The sequence below is a fragment of the Salmo trutta genome, chromosome 6 (genome assembly GCF_901001165.1).
Source record: "Salmo trutta chromosome 6, fSalTru1.1, whole genome shotgun sequence".
NCBI classification, from domain to species: Eukaryota; Metazoa; Chordata; class Actinopteri; order Salmoniformes; family Salmonidae; genus Salmo; species Salmo trutta.
The window spans coordinates 22,375,431-22,390,454 of NC_042962.1; the positions used below are offsets into that span (position 1 = coordinate 22,375,431).

Sequence of the window (15,024 nt, forward strand, 5' to 3'; positions counted from 1 at the left end):
AGATCCTTGATGAAAACCTGCTCCAGAGCACTCAGGACCTCAGACTGGGACGAAGGTTCACCTTCCAACAGGACAACGACCCTAAGCACACAGCCAAGGCAACGCAGGAGTGGCTTCGGGACAAGTCTCTGAATGTCCTTGAGTGGCCTTGACAGAGCCCGGACTTGAACCCGATCGAACATCTCTGGAGAGACCTGAAAATAGGGGAAAACATATCTGCAGAGGAGAATGGGAGAAACTCCCCCAATACAGGTGTACCAAGCTTGTAGCGTCATACCCAATACAATTTAAGTCTGTAATCGCTGCCAGAGGTGCTTCAACAAAGTACTAAGTAAATGGTCTGAATACATATGTAAATGTGATATTGAGTATATATTTTTTTACATCTGTTTAATCAATTTTATAATAAGGCTGTAAAGTAACAAAATGTGGAAAAGGTCAAGGTGTACTTTCTGAATGCAGTGTGTGTAAATATATTTTTTCTTACTTTTTTTTAAATCTGCATTTTTGGTTAAGGGCTTGTAAGTAAGCATTTCATGGTAAGGTATTCTGCAAATGTGACAAACATTTCATTTTACCCAGATGAACAGTCATTGGTCTATTGTAATCAGATCATATTGTGATTCATGAAGTGGGCCAAAAGGTCCATCCCACCCACATGAAATTCCAGGCATTTGTTCCATCTTAAACAAAAATTGAATTATCATAATTTTCACAAATTCAGTGTTATCGACCTCATAGTGTGAATATATCATTAAAAAAAACAGGAAAACACGTTTTTAACTGCACTGCCTCTTCACCCTATGTCACTGTTGTTTTAAGCCGACTTTGCCGTCGCCCGCACAGGACACATGGCTCACGCCCGGGATGTCCCGGTTCCAAATCGAATGCAATCAACGCTAACCCGGTACACCCGGGGCATGTCCGGAGCATTAATATAATCCCCTAACTGAGACTGTTTTTGGGCGCTTGCCCAGTATCCTCATTTGGCCCCTGTTGTCTTGCGCGGCGCCTGCGTTGTCGAGAAAGGTTTCTTGCTGGTTGCCTCTCGCGGCCTTAATTGTGTAAATTCGGCTTCCGGAGCTAGATACTTTCTGTAATAGCAAGAAAAGACCGGTCGGCGTCGAGTATTGCATATCGCCTTAAATTTGCTAGTGTAAAGAAATATGTTTGTTTAATATCTTAACAGCCATATATATATATGCATAGCTAACTCATTCTAGTAATGTAACGGTTGCTTGTTAGCCAGCTCACAGTCTAGTTAACGCCGACGTCTAAAACCTAGCTAACGAGCTTAGCAAATGCTAACCCTTCCTAGCTAGTGCTACGTTGCTTGCTTACGTTGGATATTATTTACCTGCTTGCTTAGCTAGGTCTATGAGACTGCTGGAAACTATACGGACCTACCTCATCACTATAGTTGGCTAACTGAATAATTTGTTTGGCAGGATATATGTGTGGGTGTAACGTCAATTCCCGAGTCGGGGCAAGAATTACCCGGAAGGGACGAGCAACTGCCGCCTTTGTAGATGTATGATCAAGCTAACGTAACTGTAGACAATAGCTAATATTTGCAGCGATTAGACTGTGTGGGATCCGGCAATCAAGCTTTCAAGTCTAATTTGGGATAAAAGAAGAAAGGTGAGTAAGCGAGCTATTCTGTCAGTCACCACATCCACTGAAGGCCTGGCTTGCTTATCCATGTTTTGGATGGGGGGGTCTGGGAAGTAGCTAGCTTAAATTGGGCAGTAACCCAGCCAACTAACGCTAGCTTGCTAACCTAGCCGGAATGTTTAGCTAGCTAACACCGACAAAGTAACGGTAACGTAGCTACAGTAGTTTGATAACATTGACTAACTATCCAGTTGATCGAATTTAGCTAAGTGTTTGAATTTGAATTGTCACCATGCAATTAGTCACCAACCATGCAGTTAGCCAATCAACTTCTAGCTCTTATATATTTTTTTAGTTACAGTGACCGTAATGTGGCCTAGCAGTAAGGATGTCATGTAATACAGATAATTAACATGGCTAACGTTAGTCACATAACTACTAGCTGGCTAGGCATTTTAATTATTGGCCAGTTTTCTAGAACAACTCCTACAAATAATTTGGTAACCGTTAAGAATTTTCAGCGTCCTAAAGTCAATCGAGATTGTCATCTTGTAGTCCTAAAAACCGGAAATGAGTTACCTCAAGTTCAGCCATTCCTATGGGGGAAATGAATGGGGTTTTGGAATAAACGTCGAAAATAAGGTCTGAGGTTAACGCAGGCTTAGGAGTTCTTATACGTTTTGTTCTATGATATCATATCAGTCAGTTAACATGACCTTCATGAATTAGGAAGTCCTTATGTTCTTCTTTTGATTACATGAATGCTTCAACATTTACAAAGTGACGTTAGCTGATGAAGGTTCTTATAGAACAAATTGTGTAATATCTCCTAAGCCTGTGTTTACCACAACTTATTTTCGGTGTTTATCCTAAAATCCTATTTATTTCCCTATAGGCTTCGGCCAATCAGCCATGGCAGAGTTAGTGCCTACAAAAAGACGCCATTACTATTGCTCTCTAGGTTACAGATGGCACTTGTTAGCTGGCTATGCTAACGTTAGCTAGATGAGTTTGCTAACCAACCACTAGCTAGTTGACTAACAATAGTCAGGCAATTAGCGACCTACAATAAGATTTCTTTATCAGTACACAGGCGAAAGTAAGCCATATTTAGGTTAGCCAGCTTTATGTCCCATATTGTGGGGAGGAGAGCATTAAAAACACAAATCATTGGGCCAGTTCGTTTTGCATGGCTTGTGCACGAGGTGGTTGGAGATTTCACTTAAAGACATGCTCCGAAACTACTGTCTGTCTTCAATTAGCCACAGAATCCCTAATTTGAAAGCAACTGTTTTTCTAGAAGCTGTGCTGCTCTATTTTCACTTATGTGCGCCAGCCCCTAGCAATTCGACTTGTAGCCAATGAGCTTCAGCCCCTCGCCACTTAAGTGACATATTGTAAGACACACACAGCAGAGGGAGCAATGACGTGGTGCAAATATCTACACACTTGTGGTGTAGTACGCAATTTTTCAGGGATTACTTTTGGCTTGTGAGTGCTACTTTCAGAACTCCTGGCTAAAAAGTATATAAAAGTACCATAGAAACTCTAAGGACCAATGGTAATGGTCTAAAATGTGTGCACTCTGCCCACCTGGGGCACTGGGCCATTCAAAATAACTCACCCATTGGCAAGTGAAGTGAGATGGCTAACGTCATCAGCCTAGTAGTAGTACAGTGTTTTGGTGCGTGGTCACCAATGTTGCCAGCTCGGGACTGTATGTACAGGTCCATGTTAATTTGTTGATCTTAGAAGAATGCTTACTTCACACTGTTGCCTTTCAAGATTGACGTAGGTAGCTAGCTATGTCAATGGATGGACAAATTGGCTATCATCAACGCGTGGGTGGGAAAGTGTTATTTAACAGACTGCTGTGGCCATGTTCTTAATGACTAACCTCCAACCATGTGCCAGAGTGGAGAAATAACCAATAACAACGGTTGTCTTTCAACTACTTCACTTATGGAAGGCCTGATAATCTTTTGCCTTTCACATGTGGCCACCCATGTGGTTTACCTGGCGAAATTGCTATTTCTGTCACCAATTGCCCTTAGTTTGGCGTTGGTAGGACTGCATATGGTGTAGGCTACACCACTTTAAGCCAATGGGCTGGATTGCTAAGAAAATTGCCTTGATAGCATGGCAGCTAAAGTCATCCAGGATATGACTATGCATGGGTCCCAGATGGAACCATATTCCTTATTTAGTGGACTACTTTTGACCTGGACCCATAGTGTACTACTTTTGACCAGAGTCCTATGTAGGGAATAGGGTGTCATTTGGGACATGCCCTATGAGTGGTGTTAACTTACAGCTCTGAAGCCACAGCCAAAAGCATGTTCTGTGTCTTGATTTTTCTGTAGATTTTATGCAGTGCCCTGTTACCAACAAATTAATCTGACATTTGGTTTTATCAGGGTCTCTCTCGCTCCCATTTTAATTGCTTGATACAGGCACATAGCAGTCAGTCTGGCTGTCAGTGAGTGCAATGAGTCTCTCCAAGCGGAGCCAGGGATGGATGGATGGAGGGGAGGGGAGGGGAGGGGGGGGGACCTGCCAGGGGAAACCAGATTGTTGACAATGCACTTTTCTCATGTGGAAGGGATTGGGGATGTGGGCTGATCTGACAGGCAGGGAGTGAGAATGGTGGCGAGGGGGATGGGGGGAGGAGACTGTCTGCCTGAAAAGCAGATTCTCTGTTATTCAATGTAGTATTAGGCCTGCTATGCACTTTATGTTCAGTAGCGTATCCCTGGAAAATGTCTTAAGTGAGATCAATATAAAGTTACCAGGAAGTATTTATACACAGAAATGTTGGGACCAACATGTTATTGTCTAGCTGTCCTGTATTCCTCCCCTGGGCTGTTATAGGCTGTTTGTTTGATGCATCCTATCCCCTCCATAGTGCACTACTTTTGAACAGCTCTCATGGGCCCCTGGTTAAGTGTTATACATAGGGAACAGCCCTGTTTTCTGTGTCCTGGGCCTGATCTGATCTATGGAAAGTGCTTTTATTGATTTGTTCTATTCTGTGTTTCAGCCCAGCACTGATTTAGCTGCATCACTATCACCACCACAGCCAGTCTGCATCTCCTGTCCCCACTACCTCCATCCAGTCCCCTGTGCCTGCCTGTCTTGTCTGCTCTGAGAGACCGGTCTATCTGGGCTATACAGAGCAACGAAGAACAAACACAGCCGACATTGAAGCACCAGCACTGACTGGTTTTTGGCTCTAGAGACCACACCAAGGACTTAGACAGAGGGAACTTCCTGCGCCACTCTTAACACTAAGAGGGGAACCAACCTGATTTTGATCACCCTGCATCCTGTCTTCTCTTCCATAACAGGGGAACAGAAGGAGGAGTTGCTGCTTCAGTTTTTTTGCTGCAGAGGTCCTCTTTATCCTGGTCCTGGGACACAGCGTATTGTTTTGGTCAACACCCCTGCTCTGTTCTACCCTGCCGACATCAGCCAACGGTGGTGTCACAAAGCAGAGGGGTCTCTGTACCCTGTCGTCACTTTGATTTATTCTCATTCCCCCCCCCCCCCCCGGGTTGGTTTTGAGTCAACACCGCTGCCTGCCTGCCGACATCAGTCATCACAAAGCAGCGGGGTCTCTTTCTGTAGGAGTCTGCAGTAGCTTTTAGGCTATTTATCCCCCCCCCATTTGGTTTTGGAGCCCGGTTCTTTTACCGGCTGCTTGAACTGCTGAAACTGGGGCGCGATTCATGGGATGCAACCATGTCGGATCTCAGTGAGCGCAGGCCAGTTAACATGGACTACGCGGTCTCCCTGCTGGAGCAGCTCAACTTCTTCTATGAGCAGAAGTTACTGACTGACGTGGTGCTGCTGGTGGAGGACAACGAGTTCCCATGTCACAAGATGGTCCTGGCCACATGTAGCTCCTATTTCAGGTGAGTCACTGTGGTGTCTTCTGGACTGTTCTGTGCAGCAGAATGTTACGTACAAGTACTACAGCTCAGCATCTTGTGACTATGATGTAGCCCTCGCCCTGCCTGAGCAAGCCTATTTGGGAACCCATTAAGTCACTCCTGGGCTGTGTCTGAAATGGAACCCTATTCCCTATATAGTGCACTTCTTACTACATAAGGAACAAGGTGCCATTTGCGACACACTCCTGGGCTTACTGTTGCATGTGTGTGTTGGGGAGATAGAACTGTGAAATGGTTCAGTTAGGCCTACATTTAGCTTTCCAGTATTCACTTATGTTGGAAACATGACAAGCATTAGGCTACACATACCACCTTCTCCCTGAAGTTCGTGTGTGTTTCAAATGGTGTCCCTAAAATGTCAGATCCTACTTCTCTGTTTGTCAGATCCTACTTCTCTGTTTGTCAGTTATTAATCACTATTTAGTAGTAGTAGAATGATGCAATTTTAGTCTGTGGCTCAAGAGAAGGTAGGCCCAGGGGCCTCATTTAGAAGCACAACATTACATAGCTGCAGTGGAGATGATGACCGGGCAACCCCAGACACCACATTGATTTATATGCAACGCAGGACAAGCTAGTTAACCTAGTAATATCATCAACTGTGTAGATTGTTTATAAGATGTTTAATGCTAGCTAGCACCTTACTTTGGCTCATTGCAGCCACCAAGGTCCTTTTGACGCTGCACTCGTGCAACAGGTGGGCAGCCTGCCATGCAGTTTCCTCATGGATTGCAATGTAATCAGCGTCCAAAAAGGCCGATTACCAATTGTTATGAGAACTTGAAATCGACCATGCCGATTAATCGGTCAACCTCTAGGTAAGAGGCTGTGTGAATCAGGCCTTCATGGTCAAATTGCTGTAAAGAAACCACTACTAAAGGACAGCAATAACAAGACTTGCTTGGGCCAAGAAACATGAGTAGTGGACAATAGACTGGTGGAAATCTGTCCTTTTGGTCTGAGTCCAAATTTGAGATTTTTGGTTACAACCGCCGTGTCTTTGTGAGACGCAGAGTAGGTGAACGGATGATCTCCACGTGTGGTTCCCACCGAGAAGCATGGAGGAGGTGGTGTGGGGGTGCTTAGCTTCTGACGCTGTCAGTGATTTATTTAAAATTCAAAGCACACTTAACCAGCATGGCTACCACAGCATTCTGCAGCAATACGCCGTACCATCTGGTTTGTGTTTAGTGGGACTAATTTAATTTTAACAGGACAATGACCCAACACAACTCCAGGCTGTGTATGGGCTATTTGATGGAGAGTGCTGCATCAGATGACCTTACCTCCACAATCACCAGACCTCAACCCCAATTGAGATGGTTTGGGATGAGTTGGACTGCAGAGTGAAGGAAAAGCAGCCAACAAGTGCCCAGCATATGTGGGTTCTCTTTCAAGACTGCTGGAAAAGCATTCCTGGTTAAGCTGGTTGAGAGAATGCCAAGAGTGCAAAGCTGTCATCAAGGCAAAGGGTGGCTACTTTGAAGAATCTAAAAACACTTTTTATGGTTACTACATGATTCCATATGTTATTTCATAGTTTTGATGTCTTCACTATTCTACAATGTAGAAAATAGTACAAATAAAGAAATGCCAAATATTTGACTGGTACTATATACATGACGAGCTTATGTAGCCTAGATCCAGCAGACACATTTCCTGGCTGCTCTCCTCTCACACCCACCTATTCGTCCTCACTGATTCCCACGCACACCACTCGTTATCCGGTGACAACATGCAAAGCAGTTCCCCTCTTGGGTTCACAGAGGTATCCATTCTCTTGCTCTTGATGCGTTCTGGCTCTCTCCCATTTCCCCCCCCCCCCCCCCCCACCAGGAGGTGTCCCTTCTCTCCCTCTTGGCACTCTGGCTCTCCTCCCTTTACCCTCCTTGCTGCAGTTAAAGGGGCCTGGGGGGGCTCTGGCGTACTTATACTAGTAAGGGAACCCTTGTCACGCAGGCAAGCAGAGCTGGGTTGGTGTGGGGGGGTTATGCGAGAGGGGTAAGCTAGTGACACAGAGGATGCCTGCAAGGTTGTGTAATATCCAGCCCAGGGCCCTGGCAGATCCAGATCTTGCTGTAAGCAGCACAAACTCACAGGTTTTGGTGACATATTGTTTTTGAAGGAGAAAGGCAGTGTCACAGACAGCTGTGTGGGTGTCAGGATGGCCTGGAGAGGGAGGGGTGGGGAAAGAGGCTGAGAGAAGGGCGGAGTATGACAAGCTGGGGGGGTGTGGTTGAGCCACAGAGCAGAGGGAGCATGCTGTGGTCTGGTCACTGGGTCTAGTGCCTGAGAAGTCCAACTGGGGCTGTTGGGAGTCTTTTGTTACCTACCTCTGAATGTTTTATGCTGGATCCCCAGTCACATAAACGGATGTTGTAGATCAATCCTAAACTCGTCCTAGGCCTCCCACATTTTCTTTGCCCTAGCACTACGCAGCTGATTCAAATAACCAAAGCTTGATGAGTTGGTTAATTGAATATAGCTGTGTAGTGCTAGGGGGGGGGGGAAAAAACAACGCATGGACCCAGAGGGGGCCCCAGGACCAAGTTTAAGAAACCCTGTTGTAGATGACTGTCTAATATGTCACGCTCAGTGTCTGTCACAATACCAATGTTTTACTTAACCCATAGCAGCAAACTACTGCTTTTAATGATGTGAAATAGCTGAAGTCAACCATTTTTGAAAAGGACAACATTTTAATGATGAGCTGACTGAGTACTGATTCCTGTGTTCTCCCTCACCAGGGCAATGTTTATGAGTGGTCTGTCTGAGAGTAAACAGACTAATGTTCACCTGAAGAACGTGGACCCTGCCACTCTCCAGATCATCATCACCTACGCCTATACAGGCAATCTGGCTATCAATGACAGCACTGTGGAGCCACTCTATGAGACCGCCTGCTTCCTACAGGTGTGGTACCAGTCTCCTATTCCCACTCCACTCGTCTGGGTCTCAACATTACTCTACTGATCTGATCTACAGAGGTAGATGTGTCCTGTCTTCATGAGTCTCGTCACATCACTGACCCTCCTATTTCTGATCAGTGGACATTACTAAGTGTGTGTGTATATGCCTAATTGAGTGATAGTGTCTCTTAGTAATATAATCGCATTGATGATCTTGATGATTTTCATGCAGTAGCTATTTCTCTATAATGCCACCCCCCCCCCCCCCCACCACCTATCTAGGTAGAGGATGTGCTATTGCAGTGCAGGGACTACCTGGTGAAGAAGATCCACGCAGACAACTGTGTCCGGATGCTGAGCATCGGGGATCTGTTCTCTTGTGTGGAGCTGAAGCAGAGCGCCAAGCGCATGGTGGAACACAAGTTCCCCGTGGTCTACCGTCAGGAGGCCTTCCTACAGCTGTCCCACGAGCTGCTGGTCGACGTGCTGTGCTCAGACAACCTCAACGTGGAGAAGGTGGGTACACACTTCTCCGGCTATACGTACCTAATGTACTTACTACATACTTAGAAATATTCCTACCGGTATGTGTACTTTAAAAAATATATTTTTGTAACTCTGTCTTAACGTTGTTTCTGTGTATTTCTTATCCCTAAGCTGTAAAGCAAGTTACCCCCTAGGGGATAAGAATGTGGCTTCTGGCTACGCAAAATGACACCTATGGTGTTGTCACAATGTAGTATGTTTGCTGTTAAAATATGATCTTTTCTCTCAGGAGGAGACAGTGAGAGAGGCTGCCATGCTGTGGCTGGAGTATAACATGGAGGCTAGGTCCCAGTACCTGTCTTCAGTTCTCAGCCAGATCCGCATCGACGCCCTCTCCGAGGTGACGCAGCGCGCCTGGTTCCAGGGCCTACCGCCTAACGACAAGTCTGTCGTAGTGCAGGGCCTCTACAAGTCCATGCCCAAGTTCTTCAAACCCCGCCTTGGCATGACCAAGGAGGAGATGCTCATCTTCATGGAGGCCACGTCAGAGTGGCCGTCTGACATGGGACAGGTGATGGCGGGCCCCAACCACACGGTGGTGTGTTACAGCCCGCAGGCCGAGAAGGTCTACAAGCTCAGCAACCCGCCCGGCGACCTCCAGAAGGTCGGGACGCTCGTCACACCCGACAACGACGTGTTCATTGCCGGCGGGCAAATCCCGCTGAAGAACTCTATCGCCAACCACGGGAAGAGCGGCAGCAAGCAACAGGCAGTATTCCGATCGGTGGATAGCTTCTTCTGGTTTGACGCCCAGCAGAATGCCTGGGTGCCTAAGACGCCCATGCTGTGTGCCCGCATCAAGCCCTCTCTGGTCTACTGCGAGGGGTACATCTACGCCATCGGGGGGGACAATGTAGGCGGGGAGCTGAATAAACGTACGGTAGAACGCTATGACTGTGAGAAAGACGAGTGGGCTATGATGAGCCCCCTCCCTTGCGCCTGGAACTGGACCACGTCCGTAGCAGCCCACGACTGTATCTACGTGATGACCCATGACCTCATGTACTGCTACTTCCCTCGCGCTGACACCTGGGTAGAGATGGCCATGAGGAAAACTAGTCGCTGCTTCGCCTCCGCTGCCACCTTCGGTGACCTCATCTTCTACATCGGGGGGCTCCACGTCGTCTCCAACTCGGGCGTCCGCATGCCCACCAGCACCATCGACGGCTCCTCCGTCACCGTGGAGATCTACGATGTCGGCAAGAACGAGTGGCGTCTGGCCGCCAACATCCCTGCCAAGCGCTACTCGGACCCGTGCGTGCGGGCCGTGGTGCTCCTTGGCTCTCTGTGCATCTTCATGCGGGAGACTCACATGAACGAGCGCGCCAAGTACGCCATCTACCAGTACGACCTGGAGCTGGACCGCTGGTACCTGAAGCAGCCTGTGTCTGAGCGTGTGCTCTGGGACCTGGGGAAGGACTTCCGCTGCGCCGTGGGGAAGCTATACCCATCCTGTCTGGAAGAATCCCCGTGGAAACCACCCACCTACCTGTTTTCCCCCGATGGGGCCGAGGAGTTTGAGGTGGACGGGGAGATGGTCTCCCTCCCTCACATATAGCTCGTAACCTTCCACCTCTCTGCCCCCAAACTGAGTCCCCGAATTGCCCTCTGAACTCTGGGTGTGTTGAGGGATGGACCTGAAAGCCAGAGGGGTAGGTTTGTCAGTCTGTTCCAAAGGGATCTGAGAGCTACAAGGCTGTTCTGCTGGCTGGCTGTTGCTGACAAACAAGCTATACAAAGCCTCAGACATTGAAAATATAGGAGAGAAACGAAAAAGTAATATGGAATAAGTAGATTTCTGTTTTTTCTTTTGTTCATTGCAACTTCAAGTCTGTTATACTGTTTCTACAATGTGATAATTGAAAGTCGACTGATTTGTGATGATGCACTTACTGGCAAAAAGCTCCTTGGAATAACTGTACCAAAATCCTTCTGGTCTCCACCTCTTTCTCTCTTCTATCACCACTGTTGTAAACCCACATCCTAGGGACACGTGGCCTGTGTCCCAGCCATATGGTACCCTATTCTCTAAGTAGTGCACTAAATGGGTAATATGGTGCCATTTGGGATGCTCCTAGTATAGGAACATACAGGGCCAAGTGTTGGGGGCTGTATGGGAGAGAAGGGGTTCTAGGTGGTGACTGCAGGTCCAGTCACTCTACCCGTTTTCTTCTTCACCTCTGTTCCAGACACGTAACCCCCTGCCTCTCCCCTCACTCCTTTAGTCCCCTGCTCACACTAACACCACTCTAGCCTGCCTGTCTCTTAGGCTGTTGTGTCCCAAATGGCACCCGACTCCCTAAATTGGGCCTTACTTTTGACCAGGGCACAAAGGGCCACCATAGGCTTGTTGAGCTGGCACTGTGGAGCTCTTGCCAAAAGTAGCGTCCTATATAGGGTTCCATTTGGGAGGCATCCTTAGTCAATCTCTCTGGACACAGGTCTTCCACAGAGCCAGCCAGCGGTTTACAGAACGGAGCTCACCCTAAGCAACCACCATCTCATCGTCGTGATGGGAGGATTTATGCCGGCTTTTTATTTTATTTTTGACAAGCGCGAGTCTCTGCAACAACACACGCCTCCTTCACTCTCTCAATACTCTCAACTATAGATTTTTGGGCTCATGCATTTTTCTTTTTTTTTTTTCCCTAAGCTGCTGAAATATATATAAATATATATTTTTCATATGTTTAAAAAAGAAACTGTTTTAGTGGGGAAAACAACCAGGTTCTATTGTATTAGTATTTTTTTTTTTAATTTAATAGACATTACTGTAGTGTGATTGTGTTTAGGTATCCACCCCCCCCATCAGATTATTTTCTTGTGAGTGAAATACTGAGGAATCTTGCTGCTGATTGGGTCTGAGAAGGAGGGCTGGCCCAGTGCTGTTGCTATGGAAGTTGTCCAGGCAACCACTAGCGGTAGTGGAGACCGACTGGAGGGTGGTGTGGGAGGGAAGGAGCGGACGGAGCTGTTCCATGGTTCCTACCTTAAACATGAGCACAGGTGCTTCATGACAAACCTAACTAGCATGTTTGGCTGCATCATGTTCCTTTGGCACTGTATTTTGAATGAACGTTAATTTATTAAAAAACATACCAAAACGTTCTTGAAAAAAATGACTTGTTATTTTCACATGGGTTGACGACGCATGCTTGGTTTTGTTTTAAACATGTCACAATGTGTTTACCTGTTAATCCAGTCTGCTCACAATTACAGATTTAGCCTATTTACATGTTCAGTTAGTCATAACCTAGGGACCTATTATGCCTGCTTAAAATAGTTTTTCACCATTCGTTGCCATTCACAGAAGCCCTGTCAGTACCACCTCTGAATAGCTATAACTGGAGCTGGTTGCTTCCCAAATGGCAACCTATTCTATACAGGGAATAGGGTGCCATTTGGGACAGCCACTGAAGCCAAACAAACATCCCTCTACTGCTCTGCCCCCTCCCCACCCATAGCTTTTGAGCTGATAATCTGAAAGTCATCCGTGAGGTCCCTGGGTTCGCGTGTGATGTTATTGAACTGAGGCACATGGCTGCAGCCTGTTTTTGTCCAGTAGACCCTGCTACACCCCCCCCCCCTCTGTCTTTTGTTTGGCTGACCTACATACAGTATGAACAGACCATGAATATCTCGCTCTCTTTAACAGAAGCTTACAGAGAAATACTTTTGTAGTAGGTAGTACTTTTCCTGTAAGCTTATGGGAAGCACTTTTTTTTAAGGTACAGAAGCAGTAAAGATGAGGCTGATTTCCAGCTGTTAAGTACAGAAGCTATGAGAAAGTAGATTTCCATCTGTCTTTTCAGTAAAGAGCAGACTTTGTTTTCCATATTTAATGCAGCATAAATTAACTATAATTCAGAATACATATTTTCAACACACATGTCAGATGAAAAAAATATAATTGCATACTTAATGTAATTTTCAGAGTTCAACAGCAACAAAGCATACAGGTAAAACAAATGACTCAGATTTTTAGTTTAAAAGTCAAGACAGGAAATCAAGGTCCAAAGTTGACAGCTGGAAAAGACGTCATTACAGTTTAAAAACTGGACCTGGGCCCCATGTCTAAATGTCTGAGTACGAGTGCTGATTTAGGATCAGTTTGGCCTTTTAGATTGTAATTAATAAGGTTATATGACAGGTGGGATCCTAGATCAGCACTCTCATTCTGACTTTTAGTGGATAGTCCAAGATCATGCCTTCCAAAGATCAATATATATATACACTTATTTTCTAAATATGGATCTGTGCCTAACTGTTAAACTAATCCAACAACTTCAATACAAACAGTTTGGGAGAAAGTACTGTAATCATCTCAAAGTAACAAGTATAGGCTAAGAGAGTACATAGAAATATAATCTTTCCTATGTATAGGTGCAATCAATTCCCTACGTACAGCACTAGTTTTAGTAGTGCACTTTCTAGGGAATAGGTTTAAAGGGTCTTAGTCAAAAGTAGTGACCTATATAGGGAATAGGGTGCCATTTCAGATGCATGATAGTGAGCCATAGATCAGGTAGAGGGAGATTGGTTCCAGTCGTGTCGAGACAGGGAAATCACTTATGTACAAGTCCAACAAACTATATACAACTAATGAATTAGTTTTATCTCATACTCCAACCATCTTTAGAAAAGTTCACTATTACATGTATAGTGCGGACATAATGAGGAAAAAGATAAGTAGTTTTCTTAACCTGAAGGAATGACAAGCAGAATGTGTTCCAAATGGCACCCTCTTTTTACCAGGGACCGGTCAAAAGTAGTACACTGTGGTATCGGGTTCCATTTGGGACACAGCCATAGGATGTCTGTCCTGTCCAGTAAACTGAGAATAACTTGCTCTGACCCAGCATCTTACTCATTTACAGTAACAGCTTCCAGCCAGCGATGCACTGGTTTCACACTCAGTATATACAGTATACACCTTGTTGGAATACAGTTAGAGCAAAACACTGGCAATGGATAAAACACAAAAGGTTTTCCACCACACAGAGAAAAACACACTGAAATCTGAAGTGTCTGAGCATGGGCTCTGAGGATATTTCTGTCCGTCTGTTTAGCACAAGTGGCTATTCCTCTCATCTGCCCCTGTCGGTCTGTCCTCCATGCTGGAGCAGTTGTAACCTGGGGATGGAGGGGAAAGGGCACTGCAGACCAGGGTTGCGTCCTAAATGGCATCTATTCCTAGTGCACTACTTACCACCAGTACTCTATGGGCCCTGGTCAAAAGTTGTGAACTACATAGGGAATAGAGTATCATTTACGACAAAGACCTGAATCCCACTGCTGTGTTGGGGTATCCCATCAGAGGCCTGAAACAAATCCTTCCTAAAATAAAACCTTTCCCCAAACACGCAAAAATCAACCTATCCTGCCCACCTGACCCCAGTTCCTTCTGTAACTAACTGGTTCTGAAAGAAAGGGGGAGAGGAGGAATAGGAGGAGTGTGTCATGTCGCATCCTGTCTCCTTGCCTCCTTCTCAACCGTATTGGAGGACACTGTCCAAGATCCCTCCCCTCTGACCTTCTCCAATAGGGTTTGAGAAGGAGCTCAGGAGAAAGGATGCAGGGAATCAAGGAAAGATGAATCGAGAGACACTCAGGGAAGGACCGTTGGAGGGGGTTAGGTTAGGGTATCCTCGGCTCCTAGGCTTAACTCATGTTGGCTAAAGCCTGTGACAGAGGCTAAGGTTAGGTTAGGAGGCAGGCAGCAGGTAGGTGGTCAAGGCTTGGCCTCGGTAGGTGATTGAGGCTCAGGGGAGGCTGCTGGAGTGGCTAAAATAGCAGGCTGGGCCAACGTAGAGAACCAGGACGACATGGCTGACTTAGCACTGGTTAACACTCCACCCACCGACTGACCTGGAGGATGGAGACGGGAGGGATTGTGGATAAGATATAAAGTTCTGTACTGAACAATACATTTCTTATAAATTAATTGATGAAAACAAATCCATCCGGGAGTGAATGTTAGTTAGCAGTACTCTGTGTTGACT

The 15,024-nt window shown here is 46.1% G+C and overlaps 2 protein-coding genes across 3 annotated transcripts in view; one reads left to right on the forward strand and one right to left on the reverse strand.

The window, feature by feature from the left end:
- Positions 1 to 968: 968 nt before the first annotated feature.
- LOC115195673 (kelch repeat and BTB domain-containing protein 2) lies at positions 969 to 12,141 on the forward strand. Of its 2 annotated transcripts, none has more exons than XM_029755782.1 (6): positions 969 to 1,156; positions 1,449 to 1,641; positions 4,655 to 5,528; positions 8,315 to 8,480; positions 8,759 to 8,992; positions 9,252 to 12,141. In XM_029755782.1, the coding sequence occupies exons 3-6, from the start codon at positions 5,356 to 5,358 to the stop codon at positions 10,578 to 10,580; spliced, it is 1,902 nt and encodes a 633-aa protein (XP_029611642.1). In that variant the 5' UTR covers positions 969 to 1,156; positions 1,449 to 1,641; positions 4,655 to 5,355; the 3' UTR covers positions 10,581 to 12,141. The 2 variants fall into 2 exon arrangements, with proteins under 2 accessions (XP_029611642.1, XP_029611644.1); XM_029755784.1 differs by having other exon boundaries at positions 971 to 1,029.
- A 670-nt stretch (positions 12,142 to 12,811) lies between these two features.
- The window catches only part of LOC115195672 (late secretory pathway protein AVL9 homolog), a 32,713-nt gene continuing 30,500 nt past the window's right edge, over positions 12,812 to 15,024 (reverse strand). Inside the window, exon 16 of the mRNA XM_029755780.1 lies at positions 12,812 to 14,890. Within this exon, the coding sequence (XP_029611640.1) occupies positions 14,754 to 14,890 (137 nt within the window). The 3' untranslated portion in view covers positions 12,812 to 14,753. The remainder of the gene's footprint in view (positions 14,891 to 15,024) is intronic.

Excerpts from the sequence above, each read along its gene's own strand:
- LOC115195673 (XM_029755782.1), top strand. The coding sequence starts at position 5,356 with ATGTCGGATCTCAGTGAGCGCAGGCCAGTTAACATGGACTACGCGGTC. Across the intron at positions 5,529-8,314 it reads ACATGTAGCTCCTATTTCAG|GGCAATGTTTATGAGTGGTC; the intron begins GTGAGTCACTGT and ends CTCCCTCACCAG. Across the intron at positions 8,993-9,251 it reads ACAACCTCAACGTGGAGAAG|GAGGAGACAGTGAGAGAGGC; the intron begins GTGGGTACACAC and ends CTTTTCTCTCAG.